This window comes from Gracilinanus agilis, chromosome 3 (assembly GCF_016433145.1).
Source record: "Gracilinanus agilis isolate LMUSP501 chromosome 3, AgileGrace, whole genome shotgun sequence".
Lineage (NCBI taxonomy): Eukaryota > Metazoa > Chordata > Mammalia > Didelphimorphia > Didelphidae > Gracilinanus > Gracilinanus agilis.
The window spans coordinates 494359372-494373812 of record NC_058132.1 but is presented as its reverse complement, the minus strand read 5'-3'; the positions used below and the strand labels follow the sequence as shown (position 1 = coordinate 494373812).

Genomic DNA, 14441 nt, shown 5'->3' with positions numbered 1-14441 from the left:
TGGTATTCTCTATAGTGAAGATGATATGCAACTCCAGGACTGGAAATGGTTCAAAAAGTGAAAAGCACAAGAGGCTTAGAGTCAGATGGCCTGAATTCAGATCCTGCTTCTATTGCTTACTGTCTGTGTGACTTGAGGAGGTCATAACCTCCCTGAACCTTATTTTCCTTCTCTGTACAATGAGGGGTGGCTTAGAGTAGATGATATTTGAGTCCATGAGCTCCTCCACTCCATGATGAGATACCAGATTTAGGAATTTAGAAGAGATTTTAGAGTTCATGAATAAATTGATTTGTTGTTTTTCAATCATTTTTAATTGTGTCCAAGTCTCCATGACCGCATCGGAGGTTTTCTCGGCAGAGATACTGGAATGACTTGTCATTTCCTTCTCCAACTATTATTACAGATGAGGAAACTGAGGCAAGCAGGTTTAAGTTACTTGCTCAGGGTCACATAGCTAAGAAGTACCAAGGCTACATTTGAACTCATGAAGATGAGTCTCTGCACTCTATCCACTGAACCACCTAGCTGCCCCAGTAAACTGGAAGGACATTCCAATTTATTTTAAGCTGGAATTCATGAAGTTATCATTTTTCTACTTTCATTTATTTAGCCATTAGGTACTTCTCAAACTTCTTTTTTTATAATGAAAAGAATTTTCCTGGTCTATGATTGTAACCATCATCTAGACTACCAAGAGCTAATTACCTAGTGCACGCCAGATCAAACAGAAGATCAGGGTGAAGCAGACGAAGGCCCAGTTCCATTCATGATTTTTTCCCACTGTCGACACTCCCATGAAGATGAAGATCAGGGTTTCACTGACACTGCTCAGCATCTTCATGAAATACTTGATAGTTGTATAAGATTTTTGAGATACATTTTCTTCCACATATTTATTCATGGTCATAGCACAAGCTATGATCCTGAAAGAAGAAATGAACCTTAAGTTTGAAAACAACAACAGCAATAATAGTCTTGAGGTCAACCGGCTACTTAGTTCACATTAAAATGTCCTCAGTTCAAAATATCAAGAAATTAATTACTCAAGAATTTATTAAAAGGATATTCAGTTCTACCTTTTCACCATTAATGTCTTTTTATTGACACAACAAAATAAAATTTAGATTGATTTTCTTCACAAAAAATATTTTCTAGGCTATTCTAAGAAGAATGTTTATTCTAAATTCAGATTTTGAAAGTAGCAAAGTTCCTTAATCCCCAATTCAAATATCCTTGAATTTACAAAGCACTTTTATATTTTTCATAAGAATTATCTCCCCATTCTGCATAGTATTTTGATTTTATTTTCATTTTTAAAACTCCCAGAGTAGGGGGCAGCTGGATAGCTCAGTGGATTGAGAGCCAGGCCTAGAGACGGGAGGTCCTGGGTTCAAACTTGGCCTCAGACACTTCCTAGCTATGTGGCCCTGGGCAAGTCACTTAACCCCCATTGCCTAGCCCTTACCACTCTTATTGATTCTAAGACAAAAGGTAGGAGTTAAAAAACAAAAAACAAAAAACTCCCAGAATAATAAGTTAAAATAAGCCTTGAACTTACCTCATCAGTAAATCAATTGAGCATTTGTTAAAAACTTCTTATGTATCAGATATTAAGCTATGAATCAGTGATAACAAAGACAAAAAAGCCAACAGTGTCTGATCTCAATGAGCTCCCATTCTAAGTCTGTCTATATACATAGACTGAGATGACCACACTAGAGTCTTCCAACAGAGATAATTTGATATGACAATCCATTTTAGATCCTCTTCAAAGGAGTTAATAAGTTACTTAGTTATGTCATTAAACAACTTAATGATTTCATCATAAGGTATTATATTGAGACTCCAATAGATTTTACCCATTTTATTAACTTCAGTGTAATTATATGACTCAGAGTTAGGCAATGCAACAATTTTAAAAGTTTTGTAAATCATGTATTTTGAAAGTTCAGATAGGTCATATTCTTTCCATATTCCTCTCTGACTCCCTGACATAATCTTTACGTGACATGCCAGGTGACCTGACTTCTATTAAGTGGTTTTTTTTCCTGGATTACAACTGGAAAGATTCTACCATCCTTATGGACACAGGGGAATTTGTGTACATTAAGTATATAATTTGTTTTATAACCCTTCAGCTAGAAATCCTGTGGGTTAAAGTCATAACTCTTGCTTTTTTAAAAAAAAAGTCTGCCTAAAAAGTGTTGCTTTTCATTTATGTATACATATTGCTTTTATCCTCCATATAAAAATACTTAGTCTAACAAATAGTCATCAACCCACTCATCCACAATGAGCAATTACTATCCTATCCAGAAAGAACTGTAGTAATGAATACAAAGTTCATGTGTTTTGCTTGATATCAATCGTTGACTAAATTCAATAAAGAGTAATTTAGTGTTGCAAAAGAGCAATGGATTGGGATTTTAACAGAAAAAAGCTCAACTTCATGTTCTATGACCATGAGCAAGTAATTTTACCTCCTTCATATCACTGAGCCTTAGTTTCCTCATCTATAAAAGAAAAGGGCAGTCTCATATGTTTTTTTTTTTTTTTTATCAACTCTAATGTTTCAATAGTTTAAAAAAAAACTCAGCTCAGTGGCCAGGCCTAGAAGCAGGAGGTCCTAGGTTCAAATCTGGTCTCAGACACTTCCTAGCTGTGTGGCCCTGGGCAAGTCACTTAACCCCCATTGCCTAGCCCTGTAACAAATAAAAATTAATTAATATAGAAGGATATACATAAAAAGATATTGGGGTTTAAAAAAAATTAAAAAAACTATTGAATAAGACTTCTCTGCTAGTAGCAATACATGGATCCAGAACAATGCTGAGGAATTTAAGAGAAAGAAAACTAGCCACATTCAGAGGAAGAACTGTGGGAGTAGAAATACAGAAGAAAAACAACTGCTTGAACACATGAGTTGATGGAGATATTACTGGGGATGTAGACACTAAATGATCACCCTACTGCAACTATCAATAATATGGACATAGGTCTTGATACATGTAAAACCCAGTGGAACTGCACGTCAGCTACATGAAGAGGAAGGGTATGGAGGAAAGGGAAAGAACATGAATCATGGAATCATAGAAAAATATTCTAAATTTAAAAAAAACTATTGAATATCCATCAGCTGGATAAGGCATTGTCCTGGGAGCTGCAGGATATGTAGAAGATGGTAAACAAGGCAAAAGAGTGGCAATGGAAACAACAGCCACTAAATAATCATATTTGAATGTTGGGAAATTTAATAACTGAGCTTAGTTCTAAGGAAAAGACAATAAAAGGTTCAATCCTCACTTCTTTTCCATGATGGAGGCCTGTGGTTATATAACTGAATATAATGCTAGGCTTTTCAAAGAGTTGGTTAGTTTTCCTGAAAAGCTTTCTTCCTTTCCCTTTTTATTCTTTGTTTTAAGATATGGCTCACTGGGAGCTGGAAAGAAAAGAGGAAGACTGTATTGTTAAATGTGGATAATAATAAATGAGATATCAAATTAAAACTTCAAAAGAGAAGGGGAAAAAGGCAATCAAAAACTCTAAAAGAAAATTTTAATCTATGTGGGGAGATAAAGGGATGGATTAAGAGCTTGGACACAAATCAATAGTACATTGTAGAACAAATGTCATTATGTGCAAAGTACATTGGCAGAATATAAAGTAAATATGGCAGATATTTTCAGCAGCTGGGGTTTAGTAATAATGATAGCTTACCATTATATGACATGTTAAGGTTTACAATGAAAGGTAACTACTCTTTTTTTTTTTTTTAAACTCTTACCTTCCATCTTGGAGCCAATACTGTGTATTGGCTCCAAGGCAGAAGAGTGGTAAGGGCAGGCAATGGGGGTCAAGTGACTTGCCCAGGGTCACACAGCTGGGAAGTGTCTGAGGTCAGATTTGAACCTAGGACCTCCCGTCTCTAGGCCTGGCTCTCAATCCACTGAGCTACCCAGCTGCCCCCAAAGGTAACTACTCTTAATGTTACCATCTCCATTTTATAGAAAATTATAACTCAGAATGTTAAAGAGATGAACCTAGGCTTATAATAAGGATCTGAAATAGGCCAATAATAATATTGTGAACTTAATGATGGGAAAAGATTGCTTCAACAGACTGGATTAAGAATCCCTTCATGTCCACGCATGGGTAAAAAGGGGATGGTAAAAGAAAAGAGAAAAAACCAAGCCAATGAAGAGCTTCTTCATTCAAAATCTTCAATATAAACAAAGATTTTATCCCTTGCCCATAGCTGATTTCAGGAGGGCACTCAAGCCATCCATGGCTCATTGCTTTCCACAGTTCACTCCAGACCTTCTCTACCAAACTCCTGCTCCAGGGAGATTTGACAAAAATATAGCTAAGACTAATAAGAATCAATCTTGATATTCTCAGTAGACAACTGTAGAAACTAAGACATAATTCTTGTAACTATTAACACTTTCACCCCCCCACCAAAATATAGTTTCCTCTTTGAATATAGAATAGTTGGTATTACTATCAATTCTGCCACACTGAATCTTTTATAAGTTTTTAATAGCAAACATAATTTCACTTAATGCTCACACCAATACTATGTGCTATTAACTTATGCAAATAAAATCAGGTTAAGTGACTTCTCCAAAGTTAAAAAAGTAATCAATATTTATTAAATATTAAATAAGATTTAAATTTAAATGAAATAACAATAAATATTAATTATCAGGCAGTGTCCTAAACAATAGAAATAAAAAAGAGGCCAAAGATAGTTCCTGCCCTCAAAGACCTGACAACCTAATGGGAGAGTGATATGTAAACAAATATACATAAATAAACATATATATATATTTATATATATATATATATATATATATATAGAGAGAGAGAGAGAGAGAGAGAGAGAGAGAGAGAGAGAGAGAGAGAGCACAAGCTATATATAGGATAAAAAGGGAATAATTCACAAAGGGAAGGCACTGGAATTAAGAGAGAATGGGGATTTATGTAGCACTTACCATATGCCAGGCACTGTGCTAAGCCCTTTACTAATATTATCTCATTTGACCCTCAAAACAACATGAGAGGTAAGTGCTATCATTATTCTTATTTTATAGTTGAGGAAACTGAAACAAACAGAAGTTAAATGACTTGACCAAGGTCTAATAAGTGTCTGATGCCAGATTTTTTGGCACTCAGGCTCCCAACACTCTATCCACTATGTCTAAGATGTGATTCCAAGTCATGCTTTTTCATATTTCCAAATTCAACATTCCATCTCATATATTACTTTAAAAAAAAACAACAAACCTTCCCTCCAGTCTCAGAAATAAGGGCTAGTCAATGGGATTTAAGTTACTTGCCCAGAGTCACACAGTTAAGAAGTGTCTGAGGCCACTCAGCTGTCCCCATATGTTGCTTTTTTTCCTTTTTTTAAAAAATATTTTTCCATGGTTACATGATTCATGTTCTCCCACCCCCTACCCACCCACCCTTTTCCCTCTCCCCTCCCGGAGCTGACAAGCAATTCCACTAGGTTATACATGTATCATTGTTCAAAACCTACTTCCATGTTATTCATATTTGCAATAGAGTGATCTTTTAACATCAAAACCCTAATTATATCCCTATTGAACTACGTGATCAATCATATGTTGTTCTGCATTTCTGTTCCCACAGTTTTTTCCTTTAGATATGGATAGCATCTTTCTCATAAGTTCCTCGGGATTGTCCTGGGTCATTGCATTGCTATTATATTTGAGTGTGCCATAATGTATCATTCTCTGTGTATAATGTTCTCCTGGTTCTGTTCCTTTTGCTCTGCATCAATTCCTGGAGGTCTTTCCAATTCACATGGAATTCCTCCAGGTCATTATTCTTTTCAGCACAATAATATTCCATCACCATTAGATACCCCAATTTGTTCAACCATTCCCCAATTGATGGACACCCCCTCATTTTCCAATTTTTTGCCACCACAAAGAGCACAGCTATAAATACTTTTATTCAAGTCTTTTTCCTTATTATCTCTTTGGGGTACAAACCCAGTAGTGGTATGGTTGGGTCAAAGGGTAGGCATTCTTTTAAAGCCCTTTGCACATAGTTCCAAATTGCCCTCCAGGATCATTGGACCAATTCCCAACTCCACTAGCAGTGTATTAGTGTCCCAATTTTGCCACATCCCCTCCAACATTTATCACTTTCCTTTGCAGCCATATTGGCCAGTCTGCTATGTGTAAGGTGGTACCTCAGAGTTGTTTTAATTTGCATTTGTCTAATCAGGAGGGATTTAAAACATTTTTTCATGTGCTTATTGATAGTCTTGATTTCATCATGTGAAAACTGCTTATTTATGTCCCTTGACCATTTGTCAATTGGGGGAATGGCTTGATTTTTTATAAATTTGATTTAGTTTCTTATATATTTGGGAAATTAAACCTTCGTCAGAGTGTTTTGTTATAAAAATGTTCTCCCAGTTTGTTGCTTCTTCTAATTTTGATTGCATTGGTTTTGTTTGCACAAAACATTTTTAATTTGATATAATCAAAGTCATTCATTTTACATTTTGCAATATTCTCTATCTCTTGCTTGGTCTTAAATTCCTTCCTTTCCCACAGATCTGACAGATATACTATTCTATGTTCACCTAATTTATTTGCGATTTCACTCTTTATATTTGTCATTTACCCATTTCGAATTTATCTTGGGATAGGGTATAAGATGTTGATCTAAATCTAATTTTTCCCACATTATTTTCCAATTTTCCCAGCAGTTTTTGTGAAATATTGAGTTCCTGTCCCCAAAACTGGGATCTTTGGGTTTATTGAACACTAACTTGCTAAGGTCATTTATCCCTAGTCTATTCCATTGATCCACCCTTATGTCTCTTAGCCAGTATCATACTGGTTTTTTTTTTCCATATTGTTTTGATGACCACTACTTTATAGTACAATTTAAGATTTGGTACTGCTAGGCCCCCTTCCTTCACATTTTTTCTCATTATTTCCCTTGATATTCTTGATCTCTTGTTCTTCCAGATGAATTTTGTTATAATTTTTTCTAATTCTATAAAAATTTTTTGGTAGTTTGATAGGTATGGCACTGAATAAGTAGATTAATTTGGGTAGGATTTTCATTTTTATTATGTTAGCTCGTCCTACCCATGAGCAAGTAATATTTTTTTCAGTTATTTAGATCTAGTTTTAATTGTGTAAAAAGTGTTTTGGAGTTTTGTTCACATAATTCCTATATTTGTCCCATATGTTGCTTTAATAAAACTATTTTTTAAACTTCATCCTAACAAATATCAAGTTCATTAACAATTTTTATGAGAAAATTGTCTTAGGCTTCTTATTTAAATGCCTGGATTTAAACTCCTGAACAGAAAACTAATCAATGTGTAAAATAATACAGCACCCTCCATACGGATGGATATAAACACAGGACAAAAAGGGAATTATACGTCATGGAGCAAGAATTTTGGCCAGGAATCTCAAACAGGTATACTTTCCACAGTTATGCGCCTGGGGTTATAGGGCTATAAGGCAGATAATCCCCCTTAAGACTACATTCATTATTTAGAAGTTTTAAAAAGTAACTTAATCCTAGTTTCTATACCCACACCAAGAGAGTTTTGTGTAACATAAACGACACAGAATTGGGAATAGGGAAAGAATTTTTTTCAAGAAACAATACCAAAAATGTATGCTCCTATTTTGATTCTGTGTACCCTGGGAAAAAATATGTTTTAACTTGTAGGTAAAACAACGATCCAGCAACAATAATTGTTGAATATCCTCCATGACTGGGTTGGCAAAATATGTAAATATAATCAACTAATGAGCAAATGAGTGCCCTATATTAACAGTTGCAATCAATGAATTATTATCAAGCTTTATCTCTATTCATTGTAAACCAAGTCTTTTGGCAACTCAGGCTATACAATGAATATTTTGTTAAATAAGTATTCATTCATATAAGGTGACTCAATTTATTCCAATGCACAAGTATGCAATATGGCTAATTGACTCTTCAAGGGATCTAGACAGGCACAGAATCTTAAATAAAGATGATACATTAGAGATCATCTAGTCCAAACTCCAACCAAAAGCTTTTATTTATAATTCCTTCTGCAACATTTCTTATTATCCTCTTCTCCTAGATTCTCTCTCTCCTCTCTTAGATTCCATGACACTGTTTTAATCTGACTCTTCCTACCTCTTTGGCTGTATATATCTTTTCATTCTCCTTTGCTACATTTTCTTTTGGGTAATGCCCACAAAGAAACTAACAGTTTCTCTCAAGGGTCTGTCCTGTGCCCTTGTCTCTTCTCCCCCATACTATATCACTTGATGATCTCATAAGCTTCCATAGGTTCAATTATAGTTTCTATATTGATGATTACCAAAGCTATATAAGCAGACCTTACCTCTAAAACAACCATCTTTCTGGCATCTCTAACTTCCTATTGGACAAACTCAAATGTCTCACTGACATTTCAAACTCAGTATGTCCAAAACAAAACAGACTTTCCTTCCAAACCTTCCCCTCTTCAGAGATGTTCCTATAATTGGAAGCAGTGTAATCTAAGAAGGGAGGGAGTGTAAGTCTAAGAAATTTTCCCCTTAAAGGTCTGTGTCAGGTAGAAAAACACACTCAGACGCTCAGAAACAATTTCTGATCTCACTTGCTTTGACACTTCACTCCAATGATACAAATTTCATCTCATTTATATCTGCTCATACTATGAGTTTCTCATTCAAAGGCTCCCAAAAATTTAACACAAGAAGTTTATGGCATGTGACATAAATTTTCCTCACTTTCTTCCAACATCACAAGGGTACCAGTTGAATATTTGATCTCTTCAGCTGTTATTCTTCACTGTTTGTTTTCTCTTTCTTCCATGTAATTCTTTGATGACATAATTTATTCCTATTCTGTTGAATATTTCATTGATTATTTATTGAAGGCTTCCTCTACCCTCCCTTCACATACCCATTACCCTCTGTGTAAAGCTCATTGTTAGTTCTTTAGAGGCAAAGGTATTCCAGATCTTTCAACCATTGAGTAACACCAGCAAAATATTGAAAAGTTGTGCCTTTGTTATTATGAGAAATCTGAAATCTAAAAATGCTTTGTAATTTCCCCAAAGTTTTTTATACTCTTTTAAAAACTCTGGGCCTAGTTCACTCTCCATTGGTATTGTCTGTCCTGGATGTATATATATACTATATAGCTTGTCACACTTGCTACAAAATTCTCAAGTGTGGCCTGAACCAGATTAAAATATAATTATGAAATATTTTAAAAATTAAAAAATATAATACAACAGATAACACTAACTTAAGGTTTTCTTTTCTTTTCTTTTAAACCCTTAACTTCTGTGTATTGGCTCATAGTGGGCAATGGGGGTCAAGTGACTTGCCCAGGGTCACACATCTTAACTTAAGGCTTTCTAAGCCAACATGTAGCCCATAATAATTCATTTCTATTTTAGATTGACACCATTGTACTCTAGACTTTATAGAATTTCCATTTAGATGAATGTTGAAATCAGGGCAAAAGACATTCTTTATTCATTTGGTCTTTTCTATGTAACTGGACAAGGGTACTCCTTTGAGTGATTATATATTGTATCCAGAGGCTGTGCAATGTCCTTGGACTTCTATATCATGAATTTTTAAAAACTGGCAACAAAAAGATCAAAGAAAAATGAAAAATATTTATATGTACAAAAGTATTTATAGAAAATCTTTTTGAGATGGCAAAGAATTGAAAACCAAAGGGATGTCCATCAACTGGGGAAAGTCTGAACAGGTTCTGGTAGATAATTGTGATGGAAACTATTGTGCTATAAGAAATGATAAGGGGGATGGTTTCAGAAAAACCTGCTTCCTGAATTTACCATTTTTATTATTTTATTGTATAAAAGGTTTTGTGTAGGTTTTCTCCATTTTGTATTTATTTGCAATTTCTCTGTCCTAATATTTGACCTACATTTGTAAAAGCTTGTGGAGTTTATGTATATTCTTTAATTGTACCATGAAGAAGGCAGCATAATTTTTCTAGCTTTAAATTCTCCAAAAGTTTGTCCAGTGATATTTCCATCTTTATTTCTCTCTCTCTTAGATATATCTAATTATAAGATGGGAATATTAAAAGAAATTTGTTCTAGGCCCTCATTTTAATTCCATATGAGCTGTTGCTCTTAAAATGTATTTCTTGAAAGCAATAGATTGTGGGAGTTTTTGTTCTTATCCATTCTACTACTTTCTTTCATCTTATTGGGTTATTTAATACGTTTAACATTGTGAGTTGGATTTATATTTCTTCAATTCATTTCTCTAGGATTACTTTAGAAGATTGGTGTTGGGGTGAGGTTCCTTCTTTTAGATCATTCAAATTTTCCTCCAATTACTTTCTCTTAAAACTACTTTGAAGCAAGTCTAGTACCCCAGGTTTTCTTCCCTTCTTTCCTCCACCTCAGTTTTCAATCCATTCCTAAGTCTGGAAGTTTTACTTAAATTATTGAATTTTTCTTTTTTTTTTTACATAATTTTTCTCTTCTCCCTCCCCCTCTCTGTTAGTTGGTTGCTTCAAAATCCTTCCTCATCTTCTCCTTTAGTTTTGGTTACTCATTCTGTATTCCCAATTTCAATTCTTCTACCTGTCCCATTTTCCTGCATCCCTTCTTCTTGCTGAGAGATGATAGAAATTTCTATCCCTTCCCAGTTCACTGATAACTTGATAAGAGTGTATTGTTGACTATACTTCTTTCTTCTACCTTCTTTGTCCTCACTTATGTTCTCTCTCATTCTGTAATTTTATCCCACAAAATAGTGATTCATCTATAAAGGGTTTATGGAGTTTAATCTATGGTGCTTTAGTTCTACTCCTTGATTTTCAACATTAATTCAGAATTAATGAATTTTACCTATTTGGAATTCTCAATGTCTTGTCCTATGTATTCCTTTGAAATTGCTCTAACTGGCCCCCAATTCTCCTTTTAGTTATTTTTTTGGAAATTAATGGAGACTAAGGAGAATGTTTAAGTAAACATTAGTAACATGACCAAATTATCTCTCTAACACTAGAAGAACCAGGCATATCAACCAATGCACAATATTCTAATTTTACTTTCAAAAAATTTTATCTATTATTTTTTACCTACTTGATTAAAAAAAAAAAAACCTTCTATCAGTTGGCTTAGCTTGTTCCTTCAAGGTATTATCAAAGTCTAATCATTCTTCTAAATCCTCAGGTCCCTGAGACACAATGAGATTAAGACATTTGCCATGCTCCAAAGCAGATTAAGAAAAGAATCTGAATTTCCTAGTTTTCTAAATTCCTAATTATTCATTAACTACTTCAAACCAGGATCAAATTTAATGCTAAAATTTTTAATGACTCTTGGACTGAAATTTGAAGAACAAATGGAACTTTCTTAGTGTATTTCTCAGTCAAAAGAAAGGCAAATAGATTTTTTTTTCTTTTAAGCCAGTCCTAAAATATCTATACTGAGACCAGTAGCATGGATAATCGTATACAACAGACAAACCAAAATTGATATTCATCCTAATTCAGCTAAAATTTTGCTCCCAGCCTTAAACTGATAGATCTTGAAGAACCAACTAAACGCAACATCATTTAGCTGGATCTTGGGCTTTGGTGTTCCCTGTAATTTTCCCCCCCAAGAGACTTATTTTCCTAATTATGTTTTTCTTGTTCTAAAATTAAAGTGCATTGGCATTTCTCTAACATACCCCATCTTGTGGAGGTAAAGAGCAGTGGAGATTATATAGGAATATCCTAGGTAGCAGCAAGTTTGTTTGTTTTTTATAAAATGTCCTAGATAATCTAAAAAGCAGATAATCGGGTGGCAATTATATTGGTATAAAGAGTTACATTAAATTTATGTTAAAGATATTCACATATACATTTGTGTGTATCTGTCTCTGTCTTTCTCTATATACTATATATACATATACATATACACACACAAATATATGTTCATGTGTATAAACTTGTGCACTTACTGGTGGCTCTTAGCATAAAGTTTCTTGGGAGTGACACACCTAAGAAGAAACCACAACGATTGAAGCAGGAAGCATAATAATTACAACTTTACTCCTCACTGCTTTAAAGCCTTTTTAAAAGTGTGTTCCATGAAATGAAACCAAATTGTAGTACATTTATTATGATAGTTATTTTTGTTTTTAAAACAATATTTCTAAGGCTCAACACATTTACTATGCCCCCTCAAATACCTAATTATACAGAGTAAATTTGAAACATACATATTCTCTGTAATCCAAAACGTTGTGCTGTTCTAAATCAGGCTTCCTATAAGGACAGGATTGTATGAGATATACTGTGCACTACACCATGTGAAACTTAAGGGAACATCTATCTGTAAAACCAAGGAGTAAGAGGAGAAAAAACAATGTGACACTGTTTTTATCCTTTAAAAAATGATACAAAGTTTTTAAAAATTAATACTTCACTTGTATTATTAAGTAGTTCTTTGCAAATCTTGACTCAGCAAAAAAGACATTTAAATGCTTTGCTAATCTGTAGACCTTTGGGATTCAAAGACATCCTTGGGCAGATTTCCATTCTTTAGCAAAATTTTGTAAGAACTCATATCAAAGGGCAAAGGTTTTCTTATTTTTCTGGGTCAACTTTAGTTCCACTTTCCTCCTTCCAAGTTTGTATATGCCAACCTAATGCCACTTTTTAATATAATCCTTTCTTCTGATGCCTACCACCTTTTCTCTATCTTCTCCAAATCTTAAAGTAACGCAAGTAGAGGGAGCATAATATAATATTATTTTGCGCTTTGTCTCATGACTACCCTGTAAAATCGGTGAAACTGAGGCTGAGGAAGATTAACTGACTTGCCCAGAATTATGTAATTAGTAAGTCTGAGAGGCAGAATTAAAGTCTGGTCTTCCTGATTCCAAGCCCTTTACTTTATTTACTATATCAACAACAGATTCAGGAATGGAAGAACCCCTAGAAGCTATCTTGCCCAACTTCCTCATTTCATAGGTGAAAAAATTGAGTCCAGGAGAATTTGAATGATTTGCCCAAGGTCAAAGAGGCAATGCCAGGTGTGAGATTTAAATAAGGATCCTCAGTTCAAAATCCAATACTTATTTCTTTATATGAGAAACAAGTATCTTAAAGTAAACTTCCCCCTGCTTTTTATCTACCTCATTATTAGTCTTGACATTCAGATATTTCTTTTAATTTGTCACAAGTTGGGAGGGGGAAGAACCCTTTTAAATTTCTTCTCTGTTACTTTATCATAGAATGGAGGTTACTCTGTTTTCAAAGGCTATTCCAACAGAATATAATTTCTGTTGGTCTTAATAAGAGGGGAAAAAAAGCTTCAAAAACAGATTCAGGTGATTGATTATTACAGGAGAATTCGTATAGCCAAATTAAAATAGATTAATCACCAGACTATTGACCAATAGGTGATCATCTTCCCCCCACCTCAAACCAATTCATTAACTTAAGATATGGAATGGTTTTGATCTATAGAAAGTGAACCACAATTTATTTGAAGTAGTGAAAAAGGAAGGAAATACTTTTTGGTGGGGGGGGGGTTAGTATCAAGGGAATAAACAAGTAGTGAAAGATAGCTAGAATAAAATATCGTCTAGTTTAAACTTAAGTACCATCATTCTAGACATTAAGTCATTAATTGTAATTAATCAAGTACATGCTTATGCTAGAAATGTTTGATCAAAGAGCATGGATCCAACATTAGTCTCAAGAGAAAACAATCTCACAATAATGATCTGTAACTACTTTCATAAATCAATTTAAAGTAGATTTACTTTACATTCTGCTATTTCTTTTAATTTGTCACAAGGGAAAGAAAAAAAACAACAACCTTTCACTGCATTTCTCCAGATGTCTCATCATAGAATAGAGGCTGCCTTTTGTTCTCAAAGGCTATCCCAATAGAGTGTAATCTCTGATAGGTCTTTAAAAGATTGGGGGAAAAAAGCTTCAAGCACAAGTTTGAAGATAAATTCTTTCTCACACAACATGATGCAGGTTAGATGATGGCAAACATAAAGGCAAATCTTGGGAAATAAAGTAGAAAATTTGACACTGAATGATGGATTTAGAACTGGAAGAGATTTTAGAAGCCAGCTAATCCAATTGCCTTATTTTTTAGAAGAGGAATCTGAGGTTAAGTGACTTGCCCAGGGTCACACAGGTAGTAAATCAAAAATGGGTTTTGAATCAAGGGGAAATAAGATAATGATCTGAATAATAAAAGCAAAAGAATAACAAAATTTCAAAGGTGAAATTCTTTTGCATATAGTATCCACAGGGCTGGGGTGGGGCAAATTCTTTAATTCAATTATCTGGATAAATCTTATTTCTCTTAGCCCCATTTGGCTTTTCTAGACAGTTGTAGTGTTGCTACCTAAAGGCAATTA

At 34.2% G+C, this 14441-nt stretch overlaps 1 protein-coding gene across 1 annotated transcript in view; it reads right to left on the bottom strand.

The window, feature by feature from the left end:
- Positions 1–14441, bottom strand: part of SLC9A2 (solute carrier family 9 member A2) — a 111388-nt gene that overhangs the window by 45190 nt on the left and 51757 nt on the right. The window contains exon 4 of the mRNA XM_044670467.1: positions 709–926. Coding sequence (XP_044526402.1) covers positions 709–926 — 218 coding nt within the window. The remainder of the gene's footprint in view (positions 1–708; positions 927–14441) is intronic.